General features: G+C 43.8%; 2 protein-coding genes across 2 annotated transcripts in view; both read left to right on the top strand.

Moving 5' to 3' along the window:
• Positions 1 to 5297: 5297 nt before the first annotated feature.
• The window catches only part of LOC141297893 (Fc receptor-like protein 2), a 34652-nt gene continuing 15698 nt past the window's right edge, over positions 5298 to 24251 (top strand). Inside the window, exons 1-3 of the mRNA XM_073828391.1 lie at positions 5298 to 5541; positions 5744 to 6016; positions 6769 to 7041. Of these exons, the coding sequence (XP_073684492.1) occupies positions 5298 to 5541; positions 5744 to 6016; positions 6769 to 7041 (790 nt within the window). The remainder of the gene's footprint in view (positions 5542 to 5743; positions 6017 to 6768; positions 7042 to 24251) is intronic.
• On the top strand, positions 8002 to 23901 carry LOC141342263 (B-cell receptor CD22-like). The gene is made up of 10 exons (XM_073846680.1): positions 8002 to 8020; positions 8083 to 8355; positions 9530 to 9787; positions 11109 to 11381; positions 11676 to 11936; positions 12141 to 12414; positions 12528 to 12564; positions 14234 to 14287; positions 14379 to 14487; positions 23783 to 23901. Exons 1-10 carry the CDS (start codon positions 8002 to 8004, stop codon positions 23899 to 23901), a joined length of 1677 nt encoding a protein of 558 aa, XP_073702781.1.

Raw genomic sequence — 24251 nt, 5'->3', positions numbered from 1 at the left:
TCTAGCCTACGACATCCAATTATCTAAAGTCTTGTAAATAAATGTCCTGTATGTGCTTCATGGCCTTATTTCAGTGACTTCAAAACTTTAGATTTTCAATAACCACGCATAAACATAGTTTTCTCAAAAACACAAACATGCACATTAATGTTGCTTGCATATTATTGTAGCCCAATATGTGCTGATTACAATGTAATCTGACTTTAACCATTCATATGTTTTTAAGATACTGAAAAAAGCACAAATGTCAGGGCATGCCAAAACTTCTTCAGGGCCCCAAAACACCCTCAGGCCCCAGAGGGTTAACTCACACTTTACAGATCAGTTGTTCATAGTTTGTTAACCATCTACTAATAAAAGTGAAACATGGTAGAACAGCAAATGGATCGCCGCTGGTTCACTCAGTATAGAGGGTCCAAGGTGTGATAAAACATGTTCATATCAATAATGCCAATGGCTAGATTTTTATTTATTTTGTTTTCGTGTTTAGCACAAAAAGTGCCCAAACCTCATGGGTTTGTATTCTGTTGTATACTGCTGTTCTGCCATGTGATGGCTCAGTATGTGTGTTTCTACACATTAAACACAATGTTCAACATTTCATCTGTGGAGTTTCTTTGGTAAAATACAGTACACAGAAAAGCCTATGGGTGGAACTAGGTTGAGGTACAAAAATTGTGTATTTTAAATATCACATCAAATTTCTGTAGCTTGAACTTGTTCCATCCATTGGCTGTTCTACAAAGTTTAACTGTATTAGTAGATGGTTAACTATGAACAACTGATCTGTAAAGTGTGAGTTAATGTATTAGTTAAGTGTTGGTTATTAGCTTATGTTATTGGGACGTTATTCTAAAGTTGCAACTATTCCTCATTTACTAACAGTTAATAAATGAAGAATAGTTGCAACTTTAGAATAACGTCCTAATAACATATATAAACTATTAACTGATACTTAACAAGTCTTTAGTAAGTAATTTACTAACAGCTTGTTCATGATCTATTACTAATTTATTAGGTATAGTTATAAATCATTAAAATACAGTTAACAAGTCATTTATAATTTGTTAACTAATAGCTTGTAAGCTATCTATTGGCTATCTATAAGGCACAGTTATAAATAATTAACAAACTATTAACTGTTATTTAACAAGTCATTTATTACTCATTAACTAACAGTTTATTAATGGTCTATTAACTAGTTATAACGGATAGTTATTATAAAGTGTTACCAAAAAATCTATATAGGTTAATTTTATGCTGGCTTTTGCGGGTGGGAGCGGGACAAGATAACATTTATTTCCGCGGGAGCTGGCGGGCGCGGGACGCAATCTTGCGTGCGTGCGGGAGCTGGACTGAAAAATTCGTCCCGCCAGGTCTCTACTTTGATGATTGTAATGACAGGATTCACAAGTATACAGAATTCTATAAGCTTGCGTTTTGAACTGTTTTTAACAGATTCTCACTAACTAATACATCTTTTATTGACCATTGCATTCGTATGTTTAGCAGACTTGCCTGTGATTGGCTACAAAAACCAATGCTTCAAAAAAAAAAACATTGTAAGAATTAACTCAAATTTAAAGTTGATTCTGATATAGAATCGAATCTAAAATTCAGGGAAATCAATTTAGAATTAATAGTTTATGTTTCTTGACCAGTCATCCACCGAATCGGTCAAATCAATATACCTTATCAATTCTGAAGTCTATTCACGCTCATGGTCAGGAGCGTAAATAAACTTAAATATTACTTTGGGAAATTAAAGCCAGGTAGCTTGATCTAGGCAAGATAGTACTTTGTGAACACAAAAGGCAAGACAATTCTCTCAATGAAACAATGATTTATTGAGCTACTTCTAGGATTACACAATCTAAGCTACTTAAAACACAAACACACACACACACACATTCCCATGCACACTCATACAGTTTCAGAGATGGGAATTTATGGATTTTGAGAAAACCCAAAAGTCGTCCTAGTATTGATACTAGCTCTCGAATCGCAACCTTAGACAACCACAAAGCAGAGACTTTGTGCTTTAACTTAAATGATATCACCAGACTCAGTAAGGTTGTGCGACCTTGTTCACTTGTGCTCGTGCTCAATGGGGATATTCCTTTGTGGGCTCGTCTCAGCAGAGACTCTGGTTGGTTGCTTGCTGGTCGGTCTTCGGATGACGTCTTTGGAATTCCTCAGGAGCTGAGAGTGGGGCAACGGGAGTAGCGGTACCGTATTCAGGCCTTGGTTGCCTGGTTACGCCGGTGTTGCGCTCAGAGTTCGGTGGGCGCCTGGGTTGCAAGGCGCATAGGCTCTGAAGGTTCAAACCGGGCCGCGAAGTCTTTGCAGTTTCTTGCGAGTTCTGGAGGGCAAGAATGCCTTGTAGTTGGAACGAGCAGGCGATCATCGGCAGAGAAAGTTACAAGTCTTTTCAGGACGTTTGAACTCTTCTCGCTCAGTTCGGACAGTTCAAGTCGGCACTTCAAGCGCAATTCAAGCCAATGTTCTGGTTCGGGCCATTAGGTTTTAAGGGGTCTGTTAGACACGTCCCAGGGGGTTGTAGTCCAATAGTGTGGCAACTCACAACTCCTTCCGGCATGTGACTTATTAGGACACAGATTTATCTTCAATTTGGTTATCGATTTTCATAAACTACAGCAATCAGGCCCGGACATAGGCATGGGCAAGGTGGGGCAATGCCCCCCTAAATGCTGTGACTGCCCCCCCAAACGTAAAGGCATGCAAAATTCCGAATTTCATAAAACAAACAAACTAAATTGCCTTATGTTATTTATCCTATTTACACGAAGGTATGTCAATTCTGTCTCTACATGATCGCGCGTTTACAATGTCTCCTCTGCGAAAACACGGACGGGATCGCGCACTCCATTCATAAAAAACGACTTTACTATAGCGCGGAATACCACAGAATTCGTCGATTTTTGGATTAATAAATCCAAAGTTGGTCTGTCACTTAATTCAAATCGCGATATTGACTAGTGTCTGTGAAAACTGAAATGCAAAAAGACTGGAAAAGAATTTAAAAAGACTGATGATGATGGCAATGTAGAGTTTAAAGACCTCTCTACCGTTTGCAAATATCTACACGGGTATAAGAATGCATTTCCTCAGCTCCATCGCATGTATGTATCCTCCCTTGTGATTGGAATATCATCTCCATCATGCTAAAGCTCTTTCTCCACTTTGTCTCGTGTTCTTACTCCCTTCCGCCGCACTATTGCTACATGAAAGAAAAAGAAATGTAGTTATTCTGGCTCAGGAGAAGGGCATAACCACAGGCCTAGATATGCATGCATTTGTTAGTCTTTTTGCACAGAAAAGCAGACGACTGATGCTTTAAAAAAAAAAAATTTGTAAAAAAAATACACAAAAAAAGAAATAAAAAAATATATGAATAAAATAAAAAGACAAAAAAATGAAAAGATAGATAGATAGATAGATAGATAGATAGATAGATAGATAGATAGATAGATAGATAGATAGATAGATAGATAGATTTATTTATTTATTTATTTATTTATTTATTTATTTATTTATTTAAAAAAGTAAAGCCAGTGTCATATTTGTGCCGGTCCCAAGCCCGGGTAAATGCAGAGGGTAGGGCATCAAACATAAAACCTATAAGACAAATCAAATGGATCAAAGGAGAAGATAGAGATATGGATAGGTGGACTGATATGATGACAGCATAGTTAGTATAGTTTTCTTTGCATAGATAATTAGAGAAGCTCACCCACACTTGCCCCCCCAATATTCTACATGCACCCCCTAATGGGGCTGGCTAAATCCGGCCCTGACAGCAATGCATAAAATATACACAGTATCAATTTCTCATTCATTCAGACAAACTGCTTTTGCCACGATCTTTCATCCGACATTAAACATGGTACATGTTACATATAGAATACACATTTGATAACTTGATTTACCAAGACACACAAGGTATAGGAAAATATACGATTACACAGCAAACGTTGGATATACGGGAAGGAGGATGCCCTATCCCTTTGCATAGTAAGTTAGAATGATTGAAATAGTGTTCTTTGTTTTCTTTTTCCGTTTAAATCATATTTGATAGCGCATTTATTGCGCGTGGTGTAGTTCTGGGTTTTGAGCACAGTGGGTGAAAAACCAAGGACTCAAAAGAGGGTCATGACGAGTTCAACGGCCGACATGGCCAGCTTGGAATGATCAATTTGCACGTGCTTGTCTGAAGCAATATGCCTGCGGTGTAGACGTATTTCAGTATATCTGAGAAAGACCCATGGATAGCGATTTGCAAAACATATAATTCCGAAATTTCAAGAGGGGGTGTGTCTGCAAAGACTTTCTCCTTACATCTCCGTGTCAATCATTTACATTTTTACAGCTAACAATGAACTGTCACTTTATTACAGCCAAAAGATAGACTCAGTGTGGAAACGATCACTGCACTGCTGCAAAAGCACCGCTTCTGGAACGCAATGTCGGACCGCAACCGCGGGCAGTGTATCTGTTGACATGAAATCGGAAAAAATTTGTAGAGTATTTGTGTGAAACAAGCGTTAGAGTCTGTCAGCACACGTTTCACTGAGATCTATTCGGATCCTCTGCACTTCATCGCGACTGTACTTGATCTGCGTTATAAAGATCATTACTTGAATGCGGAAATAAAACAGTGCGCACGAGAAATGACCCAGACCGCGATGGAGAAGGAGAGGGAGCAGCACACAGAGCAGAAGAAGGAGATCAGAGCGCAGAAAAAAAGTGCACTTGACTTAAATGCACTTTGTTTTTATGAGAGAACATATTTAATTTTACAACCTTTCACTTATGTGTACATCATTATTAAATGTACACATGAGTGCAGTTAAGCTAAACATTTAAGTTTGAATTTTATTTTATACTGTCCATTGTTGCAATGTAAATATTTTCATAATTTGTAATTGATTTATTCTTTCGAAACTTTAATATTAATTTACGCAATTGCAGTGCCTTGGTTTTAGTAAGGTTAGTAAACAAGCCATAAATGCAATGGTACAAATAATTGGCATGATTTATTTCGGTGTTTCGGCCTTGGTGTGTTTTCGGTTTCAGACAAGAATTTTCATTTCGGTGCATCCCTACTCATGAGAGTGTTTGAAATGATCAGTTACCAAATTGTCCAGGTTCTTGGTAATACTGGTACAGAAAGGCTGGTATTGTTAAGATTTCAGTATCAACGTACTGAAGTACCAGAACTTTTGACAACTTAAGTACTCAATGATTTTATATTGACAGATTTTCCTACACCAACTATGACTGTGCTGCCACAGAGTTCATTGTTCATTGGAGACTCAGTTACTCTGAAATGTGAGGTGAATCAGTCATGGGATCCACTGGAGTTTCTCTGGAGTAAAAACTCAAACCATGAATCTACTGAAGCGGCAAATCAAACAATCAATTCAGTGAAAGTCTCTGATGGAGGAGAGTACAGGTGCAGAGCACAAAGAGGGGATCATTACACATATTACAGTAAACCAATAACAGTGACAATATACGGCAAGTATTTTTCCTCACATAATGAACTGCTCTGAGAAAACAGTAAAAAATTATTCTATGACACTAAATCACTGACTATAACAGCTATAGAGAACAATACTTTAGTTATACCTGATTTAGCATGTGTGATTTACAATCAAGTAACTGCTCAAAAAGTTAAAACAGCAAATTGTTTTCATTGTGAATTGTTGTCATTGTACAGAAAGACCAAAAGCCAAAGTGACCATTAAACCTGATCAACATGTATTCAGAGGAGAGACAGTCACTCTCAGATGTGACATTTGTGGTGAAGGAGTCATTAGCTGGCAGTACAGCTGGTATAAAGACAGTTCAGACTATGTTTTCAGGGATCAACGGGAACACACATTCAGGTCTGTTAATGAGTCTGACGCAGGTAAATACTCCTGTTATGGAGCAGAGAGAGGAGGATCACGAACATCAAACATCAGTGATGCAGTTACACTGACAGTATCAGGTGAGTTTGATCATCCCTTCATATGCACACGCAAATATTAACATATTTTTAATAAGTTATTTGTCTATTTTAGCTCCCAGAGCAGTTTCAAGAGCTTATCCACAAAAGTGTTTGACCTTTCACTCTTTGCATTGTGTTCAGTAAATACTGGACTTAGCCCCATAATTACTGCTAGCAGCTATATTTTTTACACATTGTCTTTAAAATAAAAAACTATTTACCAGATAAAGGACAAGATGTTCTGTTGGAAAAATTGTCTCAAATCCAAAATATTTTATATTGACAGATATTCCCAAACCAAATCTGACTGTGCTGCCACAGAGTTCATTATTCATTGGAGACTCAGTTACTCTGAGATGTGAAGTGAATCAGTCATGGGATCAATTGGAGTTTCTCTGGAGTAAAGACTCAAACCCTGAATCTACTGAAGCTGCAACTAAATCACTCAATTCAGTGAAAGTATCTGATAAAGGAGAGTACAGATGCAGAGCACAAAGAGGAGGACATTACACACATTACAGTGAACCAGTAACAGTGACAATATACGGCAAGTATTTTCCTCTCATAATGAACTGCTTTGAGAACACAATGAAAATAATTCATAAGGCACTGAATAAGTGACAGTAACAGCTATAGAGAACAACACCTCAGTCTAACCTGACATATAGCATGTTTACAAAAAAAAAAAAACATTTTTCATTCATTAAAAACAATGTGCTATTTTTTTGTGACATTTTGTTGTCATTGTACAGAAATACCAAAAGCCAAAGTGACCATTAAACCTGATCAACATGTATTCAGAGGAGAGACAGTCACTCTCAGATGTGACATTGATGGTGAAGGAGTCACTAGCTGGAAGTACAGCTGGTATAAAGACAGTTCAGTCAGTGTTTTCAGGGATCAACAGGAACACACATTCAGTCCTGTTACTGAGTCTGACGCAGGTAAATACTCCTGTTATGGAGAAGAGAGAGGAGGATCACGAACATCAAACATCAGTGATGCAGTCACACTGACAGTATCAGGTGAGTTTAGTCATATAAACACAAATGTTAACATGTCTTTATTTCTTTATAAACAGACAAACTTTTAACATGTTTTTAATGAGTGATTTCTCAATTTCAGATTGATCTTATTTTAAAGTGTTTCTCCACAGAAGTGGTCAACTGAAGGAGACTCAGTGACACTGAAACTTTAAAATACTGAAGTCTTTATCATCAAAGATTGTAAAATATATTGTTAACTGTTTTTTCTTCTCCTCTAATCACCCCCCCCCCCCCCCCCCAAAAAAAAAAAAGTTGGCTAACACAAGCTTCAACACTGCCTCACAAATGTTCACAATTTTTCACATCCATGAACAATTAACACCCTAAGAATGTAGTCATCATGTATCTCTGCAATTCTTTTTCCCACATAGAAAGTATTCTCTAGTGTTGTGTTGACCGGAATTGGGCCAGACAATGAATGCTATGCAAGATTTCTTAGGTTTATTACTTGAGAATGTCTGCCAGATTTTTAGTGGTTATATACAGTATACAGCAGGGGTGCTCAACCCTGTTCCTGGAGATCTACCATCGTACAAAGTTCAGCTCCAACCCTAATCAAACACACCTGAACAAGCTCATTAATCTCTTAAATAGCACTTGATAATTACAGACAGCTGTGTTGAAGCAGGTCTGGAACTAAAGTCTGCACGTTGGTAGATATCCAGGAACAGGGTTGGGCAGCCCTGGTATACAGTATGTGAAACATAACACTTTTATATCCAGTCATTTGAATATGGTTGTCAATCCAGACAATATGTCACCTACTTAACACAATGAAAAATAAAACTTTGTCAAACTGTGAATGAGTTATAGGCCTAAACAAGTAGTTTTCCTCACATAATGAACTGCTCTGAGAAAACAATAAAAAAAATTCTATGACACTGAATCACTGACTATAACAGCTATAGAAAACAACACTTCAGTTAAACCTGATTTAGCATGTGTGATTTACAATCAGGTAACTGTTCATACAGTTAAAAGAGCATATTGTTTTGATTGTGAATTGTTGTCATTGTACAGAAAGACCAAAAGCCAAAGTGACCATCAAACCTGATCAACATGTATTCAGAGGAGAGACAGTGACTCTCAGATGTGACATTGATGGTGAAGGAGTCATTAGCTGGCAGTACAGCTGGTATAAAGACAGTTCAGTCAGTGTTTTCAGGGATCAACAGGAACACACATTCAGTCCTGTTACTGAGTCTGATGCAGGTAAATACTCCTGTTATGGAGTAGAGAGAGGAGGATCACGAACATCAAACATCAGTGATGCAGTCACACTGACAGTATCAGGTGAGTTTAGTCATATAAACACAAATGTTAACATGTCTTTATTTCTTTATAAACAGACAAACTTTTAACATGTTTTTAATGAGTGATTTCTCAATTTCAGATTGATCTTATTTTAAAGTGTTTCTCCACAGAAGTGGTCAACTGAAGGAGACTCAGTGACTCTGAAACTTTCAAATACTGAAGTCTTTATCATCAAAGATTGTAAAATATATTGTTAACTGTTTTTTCTTCTCCACCAATTCTTCCCCCAAAATTGGCTAACACAATCTTCAACACAGTCTCACAAATATTCACAATTTTTCACATCCATGAACAATTTACACCCTAAGAACGTAGTCATCATGTGTCTCTGCAATTCTTTTTCCCACATAAAAAGTTTTCTCTAGTGTTGTGTTGACCGGAGCTGAGCCAGACAATTAATGCTATGCAAGAATTTTTTAGGCTTATTACCAGAGAATGTCTGCAAGATTTATTGTGGTTATATACAGTATACAGTATGTGAGACATAACAGTTTTCATTCAGTCATTTGAATATGGTTGTCAATCCAGAAATTTTGCAAAATGTCGGCTACTTAGCAGCATGAAAAAATAAAACTTTTTCAAACTGTGAATTAGTGATAGGCCTCAACAAAAAGTGAAAAAACAGTGCTCCCTTTGCTTTCACGGAAGCTGTCAATCACTTCAGTTAAGTCCAAGTTTAGTGACTGAGCTCTGCACTTTTGAGAAAACTAATGTTAAAATCAAAAAAGCTGTACATAATGCACAATGAATTTCTTATTCACATTGTGTTTATACTTTGATGATTTTAATGATAGGATTTACGAGCATTCAGATTTCTATAAGTTTGCATTTTGAGCAGTTTTTAGCAGATTCTCAATAACTAATGCATCTTTTATTGGCCATTGCATTCACATTCTCAGCAGACTTGCCTGTGATTGGCTACAGAAACCAATGCTTAAAAAAAAACATGTAAACAGAAACCTTTGACACTCTTCACAGAGTGCTCAGACAAATACTCATGAGATTGTTTGAAATTATCAGGTACCAAATTGTCCAGGTTCTTGGTAATACTGGTACTACAGAAAGGCTGGTATTGTAAAGATTTCAGTATCAACGTACTGAAGTACCAGAACTTTTGACAATTTATTTACTCTCAATGATTTTATATTGTCAGATTTTCCTACACCAACCATGACTGCTACACAGAGTTCATTGTTTATTGGAGACTCAGTTACTCTGAGATGTGAGGTGAATCAGTCATGGGATCCACTGGAGTTTCTCTGGAGTAAAAACTCAAACCCTGAATCTACTGAAGCTGCAAATAAAACAATCAATTCAGTGAAAGTCTCTGATGGAGGAGAGTACAGGTGCAGAGCACAAAGAGGGGATCATTACACATATTACAGTAAACCAGTAACAGTGACCGTATACGGCAAGTATTTTTCCTCAAATAATGAACTGCCCTGAGAAAACAATAGGGCTGTCCCCGACTATGAATTTTCATAGTCGAATCAGAATTTTCGAATCTTTCTATAGTCGACTGATAGTCGAATCATCTAGGCCTATGTGTGTGTGTGAATGGGTTGGGAGGGGCACGACACTATAGTCAGCAGGAGGGTAAAACAGTTTTTATTTTATTTTACACACTCCACACAGCAACAACTTTTAATAAAGCGACCAAAACTGCCTGCCAACTGACAAACTAACTTATTTAGGTTTAAATAAAAACACCGAACGCGTCTTTTAGTTCTAAAAACGCGAGGCGCACAGCACTGCCTTTTTTGCTAAGCAACGACCGAAACAGCTGTCCTGTCAGTCAAATCAAAGGATTATAGCGCGAACGCTCTAAAATCTTAGTTTTTTGCTGTTAAGTAAACTGTCATATTAGCAGAAACCCTAAATAATACAGCTCCTGGTTACCCACGATAGACACCAAAGGTTTCTCCTCCATTTCTTGCAGTCTCCGGACTTTTTAAGCAACAGTAAACTTTCGCCATCACAACAGAAGGCCCGCCTCTCCATTCATTCGATTGGACAATGGAAAAGAACGCGAATGACGTTGGGCGTTTTTCCGCTCAGAGTTGATTATTTTTTTTCAACTTCAGGCGCTCAGAGCGCTCCTGCAAAAACGCGAGGCGCGGGGGGCGCATAAACAGAGCGCAGAACGCTCACTGCCAACAGAAAACCATTCAAAAGAGGCGCCTCCAATTGCAAAAACGCGTTCGGTGTGATCGCCGCCTAATCCCTGCCGTCAAGATGGTCCGCATCTCATCATGGATCAGGGCAAGTGAAAATTAAATCTGTCACAGGGGTGGTTAGATTTATTCACAAACACGTTAAAATTATTTATTGAACGCTTCTTTATTTTCACTTTTGTTTTTACTGCATTATCATAATCAAAGGCTGTATATAACGTAATATAACCGTACAAAACCAGTAGTTCTGTGTGCAATTAGACATTGAGCACCCCCATATTGCCAAAATGGTATGATGCTCGTTTCACCCGCGAAGATTCGACTGTGAGATCGGTGGTCGAATCAGGCTCCGCATATCGATGCATCGAATCTTCGACTATTCGGGGACAGCCCTAGAAAACAATAAAAAATTATTCTATCAAACTAAATCAGTGACTATAACAGCTATAGAGAACAACACAGTAAATCTGGTTTAACATATATGTTTTACAATCAAGTAACTGTTCATAGAGTTAAAAGAGCATATTGTTTTTATTGTGAATTGTTTTCATTGTACAGAAAGACCAAAAGCCAAAGTGACCATTAAACCTGATCAACATGTATTCAGAGGAGAGACAGTGACTCTCAGATGTGACATTTGTGGTGAAGGAGTCATTAGCTGGCAGTACAGCTGGTATAAAGACAGTTCAGTCAGTGTTTTCAGGGATCAACGGAAACACACATTCAGGTCTGTTAATGAGTCTGACGCAGGTAAATACTCCTGTTATGGAGAAGAGAGAGGAGGATCACGAACATCAAACATCAGTGATGCAGTTACACTGACAGTATCAGGTGAGTTTGATCATCCCTTTATATACACACACAAATGTTAACATGTCTTTAATAAGTTATATATCCATTTTAGCTCCCACAGCAATTTCAAGTGCTTCTTCACAGAAGTGTTAGACCTTTCACTCTTTTGATTGTGTTCAGTAAATACTGGACTTAGCCCCATAATTGCTGCTAGCAGCTATATTGTTTTATACATTGTCTGTAAAATAAAAATGCACAAACTATTTACCAGATAAAGGACAAGATGTTCTGTTGGAAAAATTGTCTCAAATCCAAAATACTTTATATTGACAGATATTCCCAAACCAAATCTGACTGTGTTGCCACAGAGTTCATTATTCATTGGAGACTCAGTTACTCTGAGATGTGAAGTGAATCAGTCATGGGATCAATTGGAGTTTCTCTGGAGTAAAGACTCAAACCCTGAATCTACTGAAGCTGCAACTAAATCACTCAATTCAGTGAAAGTCTCTGATAGAGGAGAGTACAGGTGCAGAGCACAAAGAGGAGGACATTATACACATTACAGTGAACCAGTAACAGTGACAATATACGGCAAGTATTTTACTCACATAATGAACTGCTTTGAGAACACAATGAAAAAAATTCATAAGGCACAGAATAGGTAACAATAACAGCTATAGATAACACTTCAGTCTAATCTGATATATGGCATGTTTACAAAAAAAAAAAACTTTTTTCATTCAGTAAAAGCAATATGCTCTTTTTTAACTGTGAAATTGTGTTTTCATTGTACAGAAAGACCAAAAGCCAAAGTGACCATCAAACCTGCTCATGTATTCAGAGGAGATACAGTCACTGTCAGATGTGACATTGATGGTAAAGGAGTCACTGGCTGGCAGTACAGCTGGTATAAAGACAGTTCAGTCAGTGTTTTCAGGAATCAACGGGAACACACATTCAGTTCTGTTATTGAGTCTAATGCAGGTAAATATTCCTGTTATGGAGTCGAGAGAGGAGGATCACGAACATCAAACATCAGTGATGTAGTAACACTGACAGTATCAGGTGAGTTTAGTCATCCCTTTATATACACACAAATGTTAACATGTCTTTATTTCTTTATAAACAGACAAACTTTTAACATGTTTTTAATGAGTCATTTCTCAATTTCTCATTTTAAAGTGTTTCTCCACAGAAGTGGTCAACTGAAGGAGACTCAGTGACTCTGAAACTTTCAAATACTGAAGTCTTTATCATCAAAGATTGTAAAATATATTGTTAACTGTTTTTTCTTCTCCACCAAATTTTTCCCCCAAAATTGGCTAACACAATCTTCAACACAGTCTCACAAATATTCACAATTTTTCACATCCATGAACAATTTACACCCTGAACGTAGTCATCATGTATCTCTGCCATTATTTTTCCCACATAAAAAGTATTCTCTGGTGTTGTGTAGACCAGAGCTGGCCAGACAATGAATGCTATTCAAAAAAAAAATTTAGGCTTATTATCTGAGCATGTCTGCAAGATTTGTTATGGTTACATGCAGTATACAGTATGTGAGACATAACAGTTTTCATTCAGTCATTTGAATATGGTTGTCAATCCAGAAATTTTGCAAAATGTCGGCTACTTAGCAGCATGAACAAATAAAACTTTTTCAAACTGTGAATTAGTGATAGGCCTAAACAAAAAGTGAAAAAACAGTGCTCATTTGCTTTCACAGAAGCTGTCAATCACTTCAGTTAAGTCCAAGTTTAGTGACTGAGCTCTGCACTTTTGAGAAAACGTCTAGGTTACGTATGTAACCCTGGTTCCCTTCCGGGAACTCAACACTGCGTCATCAACACTTTGGGGAATGCCATTGGCGAACCCGCCTCTGAATCAGTCTGTAGCCAATAGAACGACGGGAGTGACGTCACTGGCGCAGTGACGTCAGTGACCAGGAAGTATATAAGCACGTGCGTTTCAAACCTTCAGCTTTTGTCATTCAGCGAAGCGCTCTATGTTGGTCTGTCTGTCTGTCTGTCTGGTTATTCATTGCTGCAGTTTGCTTTTGTTTGAGCAATGTCTGCCAAAAGGGGAAAAAAGTTTGACATTTCTAAGGCGGTTCAGCAGCCACACAGAATGTGTGTTCCTCCCTGCCAGCGATTCATCGTTGGTGGGGACACACACAGGATGTGTGTGTTCTGCTTGGGAGCGGAGCATGCTCAGTCAGCCCTTGAGGGGGTTGGCTGTCCGCAGTGTGAGCTTCTTCCACTGCGGGTGCTTTGTTCCTGGAGGGCTCTCTTCGAGGTGGGAGCCTTCACCAGCGTTCCTCGCGGGTCTGGCCCCGCTTCCGCCGAGGCGGAGCGGCAGCTGCACTCGTGGGGTTCACAGCTCGATCTGCTGGAGGGTATGGAGACGGGTGATCCCCTATCTCCTTCCTCACCCAGCAGATCGGTTGATCTCCTCCTGGATGCGGAAGCCCGCACTGCGGTTTCTTCCCCCCGGGAGGAGGTCTCAACACTTCTCTTATCTTCCTCCGAGGAGGTTGATGTAGAGCGTGTTGATCTCCCTCAACCGCCTGTGAAATCCCCCCAATTTGAGGAGCTCCTGGAGGTGGTAACTCGTGCGGTAGCCAGACTCAACATCAGCTGGCCCGCCGAGCAATCACATGAGCCGCCAGAAAGCAAACTAGACGAACGCTTTCTGCGGACACGCAAGCCACCTCCAGGGCGGAGCCTTCCGTTTTTCCCTGATCTCCACAGTGAGCTGTCGAGATCATGGGAAAAACCATTTTCGGCCCGTGTTTTCACCCCCTCCTCTGGTTACTACGGTAACGTGGGAGGGGTCGAGGAGCACGGGTACAAGATGATGCCAGCAGTTGAACAGACGCTCGCGAGCTATCTGTCTCCTGCAGCGGCATCATCTTTGAAGGCTCCGACCTTGCCCACCAGGCCTCTTAAATTAACATCCAGCTTGTTGGGCAAGGGTTACGCGGCAGCGGGTCAGGCTGGGTCATGTCTGCACACTATGTCTGTGTTGCAGGCATACCAAGCCGACCTCCTAAAGGATTTAGACGACGGCTGGGAGGTTAATGTGTCAGAATTGCGGCGTACAGCAGATCTTGCTCTCCGCGCCACTAAGGAGACCGCCCGTGCGATTGGGCGGTCTATGGCAGCCCTTGTGGTCGCGGAGAGGCACCTGTGGTTGTCCCTGTCCGACATGAAGGAGAAGGACAGGGCCCTCCTGCTGGACGCCCCAATTCAGCCTCCTGGCCTGTTTGGCGACTCGGTCGTTGCGGTCGTCAGCAGGTACCAGGAGGCCCGCAGACAAACTGCAGCTTTCCAGCAATAACTCCCTCGCCGTGTCTTTTCCTCTGGGGCTGCTGGACGGGAGCAGCCCCAGCCGCGTACCAGCTCCTCACGCCGCGAGGCGCAGAAAGCGAGCGTTGCTACCCGCACCCCTCCTGACAGATCAAGGGGGCGGGGTAAGCAGCACCCCAAGTCGGGGGCTTCTAAGACTAGGCCCGACCTGAGGGTCGTGCTTCAGTCGAAGAGGTCCTCGGCTAAACGGCCCTGACTGCTGTGGCTCAGGGCCGTTGAAGGCAGCCCCTCTCGGGGGGAAATGGGGTTCACATTATATGGTGCCCATTTCTACAACAACTGAACCGCTCAGTCAGAAAACTGAAGTTCAGTATGATAACTGTCAAACAGGTCGTGTCTCAAATCAGGTCCGAGGACTGGTTTGTCACGATAGATCTCAAAGATGCGTACTTTCACGTCTCCATCCTTCCTCAGCACAGGAAGTTTCTCAGGTTCGCTTTCAGGGGCAAAGCTTACCAATACAGAGTTCTTCCTTTCGGCCTAGCACTCTCACCCCGAACTTTTACAAAGTGTATGGATGCTGCTCTGGCTCCTCTGCGACTCCAGGGCATCCGTATACTCAACTACATAGACGACTGGCTGATTTTAGCCAGCTCAGAACAGTTAGCGGTTCAGCATCGAGATGTTGTTCTCGCTCACATGGAAGCTTTGGGGTTGAGACTCAACACCAAGAAAAGTGTGCTGTCTCCATTACAGAGAACCTCTTATCTAGGTGTCGTATGGGATTCGACCACGATGCAGGCACGTTTGTCTCCTGCTCGGATCGAGTCGATCCTTACTGCAGTAAATGCGGTCAAGCTAGGCCTGTCACTCACTGTCAAACAGTTTCAAGTACTGTTAGGTCTTATGGCAGCAGCAGCCAACGTAATACCTACAGTGGTGGCTCAAGACCAAGGGTTTTTCCCCGAGGGGAAATCCTTTCCGCAAGATCAAGGTCACGCGGCGATGCCTTCGTGCCTTGAACATGTGGAAGAAACCTTGGTTTCTGTCTCAGGGCCCGGTTCTGGGAGCTCCGTGTCGCCGCGTCACGCTAGCGACAGATGCATCCCTCTCCGGGTGGGGAGCGGTCATGAGTGGCCGCTCGGCCTCTGGCCTGTGGACCAGTCAGCACCTCTCGTGGCACATAAATTGCCTGGAGATGCTGGTGGTTTTCAAGGCTCTGAGGCATTTCCTCCCAGACCTGAGAAACCGCCATGTGTTGGTCCGCACCGACAACACAGCAGTGGTTTATTATATCAACCACCAGGGAGGTGTGCGGTCACGCCCCTTATTCAAGCTGGCGTCCCATATCCTCCTATGGTCCCAGGGGAAACTCCTCTCACTGAGTGCAGTTCACATTCCTGGGTATCTCAACGTGGGGGCAGACGTCCTGTCGAGGCAGGGGAAAGTAAAGCCCGGGGATTGGATGCTTCACCCACAGGTGGTGAAGCAGATATGGAGAGTGTTTGGCCAGGCTCAGGTGGACCTCTTTGCGACTCAAGAGACAGTGTCCCCTCTGGTACTCTCTAGTGCCTCCAGCTCCACTTGGGCTGGACGCCATGGTACAGACGTGGCCGAGGCTTCGTCTGTATGCCTTTCCCCCGTTCGCTCTGCTCCCGGGAGTTCTAGAAAGAGTACGTCGGTACGGAGTCAGGCACAATCTGCCACCCCCACCCAGAGAAATGGAAGCTATGGGTGTGGCCCCTGAGGGGGCGCATCTCATAAGTGAGGGTCTCTCAACCAAGGTTGCTGAGACCATCCTTCACTCTAGAGCTCCCTCTACAAGGAAACTTTATGGCCTGAAGTGGAAACTCTTCACTTCATGGTGTAGAGAGCGACACGCTGACCCAGTTCACTGCCTGGTTGGTACAGTGCTGGAGTTCCTGCAGTCTCGCTTCTCCACCAGGTTAGCCCACTCCACCTTGAAGGTTTACGTGGCGGCTTTATCGGCCTTCCACGCCCCTCTTGGTGGTCTGTCACTGGGTAAGAACCCCCTGGTCATACGGTTCCTTCGCGGTGCACTCAGGTTGAGGCCTCGGGTGAACCCTAGAATCCCCACGTGGGATCTCGCTGTGGTACTTGAAGCCCTCTGTAGGCCTCCGTTCGAGCCCTTAGAGGAGATTTCAGATCGCTTCCTTACTATTAAGACGGCGCTGCTGTTGGCTCTTACTTTTCTGAGGAGAGTAGGAGACCTTCAGGCCCTTTCAGTGGCCCCTTCATATATTGACTTTGCACCTGGTTTGGCCAAAGCATTCCTCTACCCTAGACCCGGGTACGTACCGAAGGTACCGACAGCAGTACCACAGCCAGTCACCCTGCAGGCCTTTTATCCTCCTCCATTCGTGGAGAGCGACCATCGGAAGTATAATTGTATGTGTCCAGTGCGAGCAACTGTTGGTCTGTTACGGTCCCCCTAAGAGGGGGCTCCCTGCAACGAAACCGACTATCAGTAGATGGATCGTAGATGCCATAACTACTGCCTATGAGTCCTCTGGCCTCCCATCACCGATGGTCGTCAAGGCTCACTCTACTCGAGGCATGGCAGCCTCGAAAGCTCTGATGGCAGGTGTCCCTATCCAGGACATCTGCAGTGCGGGTTGGTCTACACCTTTGACCTTTGTTAGGTTCTACGAGCTAGACCTACGAGGCACTCCTGGCTCCTCTGTCCTAAGCTGACAGGAGTTATACCTTGTGAGCCTGAGGGCCGAGGTAGAAGTTCCCTCTTCGCTGGGTGCCCCCCAGGCAGAGATGTAATTTCGCTCGCGTCCTGGCAGTTTCCCAGGCGGAGCCCATGTCAGTGTCCTGGCCAGAGCTTCCAGGCACTATTTGTGTCCCTCTTGTCCGGGTGCGCCCCGACAAAGGACTATTGTCTCCTCGTGTGCCCAAGGGCCGAGGACAACTCCTTCCTCTCGGTCTGGTTGGTCACCAGACAGAGGCCTCCACCTCGTGAGCCCGAGGGCCGAGGTGTTTTACATTCCCTCTTCGCTGGGCGCGTCCCAGGCAGAGATGTAATTCTACTCGCGTCCTGGCAGTTTCCAGGCGGAGCCATTCCAGTGCCCTGGCCAGAAGTTTCCAGGCACCACTTGGGTCCCTCTTGATCCGGGTACGCCCCGACAAAGGACCACCTTTTCTCCTCGTGTGCCCGAGGGCCGAGGAGAACCCCCTCTCTGGCTGGTGACCAGACTGGGGTGTATGACCAAAATCTCGTGAGCCCGAGGGCCGAGGTTTATCCCTCTTCGCTGGGTACGTCCCAGGCAGAGATGTAATACCGCTTGCCTCCTGGCAGTTTCCCAGGCGAAGCAACCTGGTGTTCTGGTACCCCCAGACACCTCTTGTCCCTCTACGTCTGGCTGGTCCCCAGACAGAGGTGGACTCTCTTTCCTCGTGTGCCCGAGGGCCGAGGCGGATCAGATACCTATTCGCTGGGAGTTTCCCAGGCAGAGATGTAATCCCACTCGCGTCCTGGCAGTTTTCCAGGCGGAGCCAATCCAGTCCCTCCCGTGCTGGCTGTTCCCCAGACGGAGTTTGGACTATTTCCTCGCGTGGCTGAGCTCCGAGGTACACATAATTCTTCCTCTTCGCTGGGTGCGTCCTAGGCAGAGATGTGATTCCGCTCGCGTCCTGGCAGTTTCCCAGGCGGAGCTCTCCCTTCCTTGTGAGCCCGAGGGCCGAGGTATATACCATCTCCCTCTTGCTCTGGCATTATTCTGGACAGAGGTGTAATACTTCTCGCGTACTGGCAGTTTCCCAGGCGGAGAACCATCAGTGCCCCTCAGGTAAGTATCTTCTGGCACTGCCCTCTCGCTCTGGGCTGGTCCCCCAGACAGAGGGATATTCTCTCTCGTCCTGGTAACCCCAGGCAGAGAGCTCTTCCTGGCCTGATCCACCAGAAGCAACGCTTTCCTTTTTCCTTTCCCAGACAAACACCACTGGGCAGGAACTTGGAATTATGGATAGTTGGTATATCGTTCCCCAAAGCGTTGATGACGCAGTGTTGAGTTCCCGGAAGGGAACGTCTCAGGTTACGTATGTAACCCTGGTTCCCTGAGGGAACGAGACACTGCATCTCTGACCATAATTCCCGCATTCCTGCCGCGCATCGCTTCATTCCTGGAAGCTGAAGCCGGTTTGAAACGCACGTGCTTATATACTTCCTGGTCGCTGACGTCACCGCGCCGGTGACGTCACTCCCGTCGTTCTATTGGCTACAGACTGATTCAGAGGCGGGTTCGCCAATGGCATTCCCCAAAGCGTTGATGACGCAGTGTCTCGTTCCCTCAGGGAACCAGGGTTACATACGTAACCCAAGACGTTCCCTGAGGACAGGGAACGAGATGCTGCGTCCTGGTGGACACTTTGGGAACTGCCTTCAGCGTTACCGGTTCTGAAGCTCTTATAGAACAACGAAAATGAACTTGACATTGGCCGGCGCCAGCCTATGACATCATAACAAGGCGCCTACTAGTATAAAAGGGGCGTTTGTGAATACATCAACCATCTTTTTGTCTGACGGAGACGTAAATGGGGCCCGAAGCATGGCTACGAGACGCAGCATCTCGTTCCCTGTCCTCAGGGAACCAGGGTTATATACGTAACCTAGACGTTCCCTTCCAGAGGGAACTCTACGCTGCGTCCTGGTGGACACTATGGGAACGTCTATACCAACGCTGCCATGCTGAGGGATAAGTGAACAACTGACTGATTGAGGAGTCAAGAAGGAACATCACCCCCCACTACCAGCGAGAATCGCTTGGGCCGACGTCATGGCTAGCTCGGCTACCCAAGCACAGAACTCCTAGATGTGGAGACCTGATTCTCTAAGCGAGAGTAGGCCTAACTACACTCACCGCTACAGAAAGTAGTGAAGCTTACCACTAAGTCTTCATACTAAGCGGGGGTTCTGAAGAGCGGAGGCTCCAGAAAGACTCTCTAAACGAGAGGAAGCCAGGCAACACTCTGTGCTTGCATGGAACTCTGGGAGTGGAGGTCAGAGACCTAACTACACTCAACACTGGAGGTGATTCATGAGGCTCCAAGAACCTAAGCAATAGAACCACCTAAGTGGAGTTTCTCAGGAGAGTGGAGGCTCCAACAAGAAGACTCTCTAGATGAGAGGAAGCCTAGCAACACTCAATCCTAAATAGTGTTGTCTGGAGTGGAGTTGGAAAAACCCAGGGGTTTTTAGAACCAACTCTAGAATGGGAACGGAGAAATACTGCATAACCCATACCATATAGGATTTTAGAAAAGAACCCAACCTTCAGGGGGGAATCTTTACCACTCATGTGGATTTAAGAAAGTGCCCAGAGACTTTGCGTGTGCACTTGCGTGTGCTTCACGTGAGTACTCACCACTATTGTGGATTTGAGGAGGTGCCCAGAGCATAGCGAGGGAAAAACACCATATATTATTTCAGGCTGCAGCAAAGCCTGGAAGCGGAGCTTTTGGAGAGCTCTTAAAGAGTGGAGGTCTCAAATAATAACCCTCTAGTGAGGGGAGACCTGGCTACACTCACGCTTGAAAGTACTAGAAGCGGAGCTTCTGGAGAACGGAGGCTTCATAGAAAACTCTCTAACATGAGAGGAAACCTGACAACGCTCAATCCACTAGCTCTTAGGAGTGGAGGTCTCCAATAATAACCCTTCGGTGAGGGGAGACCTGGCGACACTCACGCTTGGAAGTACTGGAAGCGAAGCTTCTGGAGAACGGAGGCTTCACAGAAGACTCTCTAAAATGAGAGGAAGCCTGACAATGCTCAATCCTACGGGAAGCTCTTAAGAGTGGAGGTCTCAGTATGATGACCCTCTAAGTGAGGGGAGACCTGGCTACACTCAACGCTTGGAAGTAACAAGACTCACAGGAGAGCTCACATGCTGAAAGCAGGGCTCTATAGAGTGGAGGCTGCATAATGAATCTCTGAAGAGAGAAAGCCTGACAACACTCAGTCTTGGTGAGTGGTAGTATTAGCACTCCACCAAGGATAGTTAGCGAGGCCAGGAAGGGGCCTACCAGCTGTCATGTGAGAATGGGCCTAATAAGTGAGCTCTTTCAAGAGTGTCGGTCAAACGACTCTCACGGAGAGGAGACCTGATACACCATACTACCAAAATGGAGTGGGAAAAACCAGAGGTTTTAGAACCAACTCTAGAATGGGAACGGAGATACTGTGTAACCCATACCATATAGGATTTTAGAAAAGAACCCAACCTTCAGGGGGGAAACTTTATCCCTCATGTGGATTTCAGAAAGTGCCCAGAGACTTGCGTGTGCACTTACCACTTCATGTGGGTTTTAGGGAGTGCTCAAAGCTTCATGTGAGTACTCACCACTATTGTGGATTTGAGGAGGTGCCCAGGCTTTTGGCGTGGGAAACCATGTCTACGATGGTAGCAGTTTGCTCACAAGAGGCCTTATTAATCACTGTAGAGAAGCTCAAGAGTGGAGGTCTCAAGATGGTAACCCTCACTGAGGGGAGACCTGGCTACACTCAACGCTTAGGAAGTACCAAACTTACTTAAGAGTCTACATATAGGACTCTGTAGAGTGGAGGCTTCAAGAAGAATCTCTAAAGAGAGAAAGCCTAACAACACTCAGCCTTGGCAGAGGGGCTCTCAGCACAGTACCAAGGATAGTTAGCGAGGCTCAATGAGGCCTACCAGCTAGCATACTGTGAGAATGGGTCTAAAAATGAGCTCTTAGAGAGTGAAGGTCTCAATACAATGACTCTCGGAACGAGAGGAGACCTGAAACACTGTGCTACCGAGACAAAGTTGGGAAAAACCAGGGTTTTTTAGAACCAGCTCTAGAATGGGAACGGAGAAATACTGCGTAACCCATACCATATAGGATTTTAGAAAAGAACCCAACCTTCAGGGGGGAATCTTTACCACTCATGTGGATTTAAGAAAGTGCCCAGAGACTTTGCGTGTGCACTTACCACTTCATGTGGGTTTTAGAGAGTGCTCAAAGCTTTACGTGAGTACTCACCACTCATGTGGGTTTTAGAAGGGGCCCAAAGCTGAGCGAGGGCCACCATACAATGTCTCATAATGGTAGCAAGGCTCACAATAGGGGTGGGAAAAAAAATCGATATTGCAATATATTGTTGTGCTCTCTGTCGCAATAAATAATCGATACACTAACGGCCAATATCGATATTTTATTACAACACAAAATGATTAATTTACCCGTCGTCAGTGTCACTGTCACTACCCAATATCTACCATTCTGTTTGCGGGGGGCGCTGTTCGAGTAAATAGGGGTAAATTGGCGGAAGCAGCGGCCAGTGAAGAACACAAGTTATCTAACAACAACAGAGATGAAGCGCAGAAAAAAGAGAAGTGAGAAGAATGGCGGAAATTAACGAAAAACAAATCAAAGACGCACCCGCTAGTTGAGCATGCTGATCAGTTACGCCTGTTTCACACATACTCCGTCTGCAGTGCGTATGCGTTGAGTATTTTTTTCCGCACCCATGTTAACGGATTAGAGCGTTCACACTGCACGCGGTTGCTGTCCGGCAGTACGTCCCAGAAGCGGTGTGCAAGTGCATTCAAGTGCATTGAATAATACGTTGTTTATAATACGTTGAGTTTAAACGTGAATATATCCAGTATTGTATTAGTGTACTGTGATAAAAGAGTATCACAATGCTGAAAAAGCATGTTTGTATTTGAAATCAAAATAACGGATAAATGGTGTGTTTGTGGTAAACAGCTGCAGATCAGGAACGGACTGCAAACGTGTCCTGTGTGAAAGCAAAACGAGTCCGTGCTGCTTCTGCATCGCATACGTAACGCACACGGACTGCATACGCACTGCATTCGGATGTGTGAAACGGGCGTTAGTGTTCCTCAAGAAGAATATGCCTTGATGAGACCACTGTCCAGGTTAACATAAAGCACTTTACAGTAACTTACTACTGACGTTTCAGTATCATGGTTTACACATGTTAGTTAATGTTCATGTTGTTTTTTAATGTTCAGGCACTTTTATCTGTCTAGCTGTACAGTGTTTACATTTAAGACCAGGAGGCAGTGAGTTATTATGCAAATGTGTATTTCTTTGCAGTGTTGGAAATGTTGGCATTAATAAATGCATAAGATTTCCTTATTATGGGTATTTTTTCTTTTTCAGTCACATATATCGTGATATATCGTTGATGAAATTTCTTCCAATATATTGAATATCGTAGATATCGTGAATCGTGATATTATCATTATCGTGGGCCACATATCGCCACAGAATTGAATCGTGAGTTACCTGTATCGTCCCACCCCTAGCTCACAGTAGACCTGTGTACTAGAAGCGGAGCTTAAGGAGAGTGGAGGCTTCAGCAAAAACACTCTCTAAATGAGAGGCGGCCTGACAACGTTCAATCCTCAGTGTAAAGAGCTCTCAGGAGCGGATATTTAGCCACGCTCAACACTAGAAGCAGTTGGTAAAGCTCACAGAGCCAACATGAACTACTTAAGTGGAGCTCCCAAGAGCAAAGGCTGCAGTTAGAAGATTTCTCAAATGAAAAAAAAGGTCTAACAGCTCTCAGTCTAGACTGTAAGGAAAAAAGCAAAGGTGAAAGCAAAGGTCCTCAGCAAAACGCCACAGGCGAGAGGGGACCTAACACCAGCACTTAAGGGTGGAGGCTTCAGCAGAAAGACTCTCTAAAACGAGAGGAGGCCTGACGACACTCATATCTAAAGCTTCAACTCTAGAGGCAGTTAGTAAAGCTAAACAGCCTACATAAACTACCTGAGTGGAGCTCTACAGAGCGGAGGCTGTAGCTAGATGATTCTCACTGAGAAATACCTCTAACGGCTCTCAGTCTAGGCCAGAGGAAAGACTGTGAGAGCAAGATCTTCATCATAACGCCAATAGGCGAGAGGAGACCTAATCGGCAACACTCAAGAGTGGAGGCTTCAGCAAAAAGACTCTCTAAAACGAGAGGAGGCCTGACGACACTCATATCTAAAGCTTCAACACTAGAGGCAGTTAGTAAAGCTAAACAGCCTACATAAACTACCTGAGTGGAGCTCTACAGAGCGAAGGCTGCAGCTAGATGATTCTCACTGTGAGAAATACGTCTAACAGCTCTCAGTCTAGGCCAGAGGAAAGACCGTGAGAGCAAGATCTTCATCATAACGCAAATAGGCGAGAGGAGACCTAATCAGCAGCACTCAAGAGTGGAGGCTTCAGCAGAAAGACTCTAGAGGCCTAACAACACTCCGACCAATCTCGCTCTGAAAGGGGGGAAACTCCTAAGAGTGGAGGTCTCACTTGTATGAGTACAATAATCAAAGGGAAGGGACCTGACCACACCCAACACCTCAAGGCGATTAATTATGCAGAGCAAAAAATCGCCTTAGTGGAGTTTTAGAGGCTTCAGCAGAGCGATTCTCGACTCGAAGAGGCCTGGCAACGCTCACCGTGGCAGGAAAATCTAGGAGTGGAGGTCTTAGAACAACACAGCTCACTAAAAATGAGGGGAGACCTAACTACACTCAACCTCAGTATAGTAATGAGGCTCAGCAGAGTCTGCATACTAAAAATACCACCTGGA

Source organism: Garra rufa, chromosome 1, assembly GCF_049309525.1.
Source record: "Garra rufa chromosome 1, GarRuf1.0, whole genome shotgun sequence".
In the NCBI taxonomy this organism is placed as follows: domain Eukaryota; kingdom Metazoa; phylum Chordata; class Actinopteri; order Cypriniformes; family Cyprinidae; genus Garra; species Garra rufa.
This window is presented reverse-complemented; position numbering and strand designations above follow the sequence as displayed.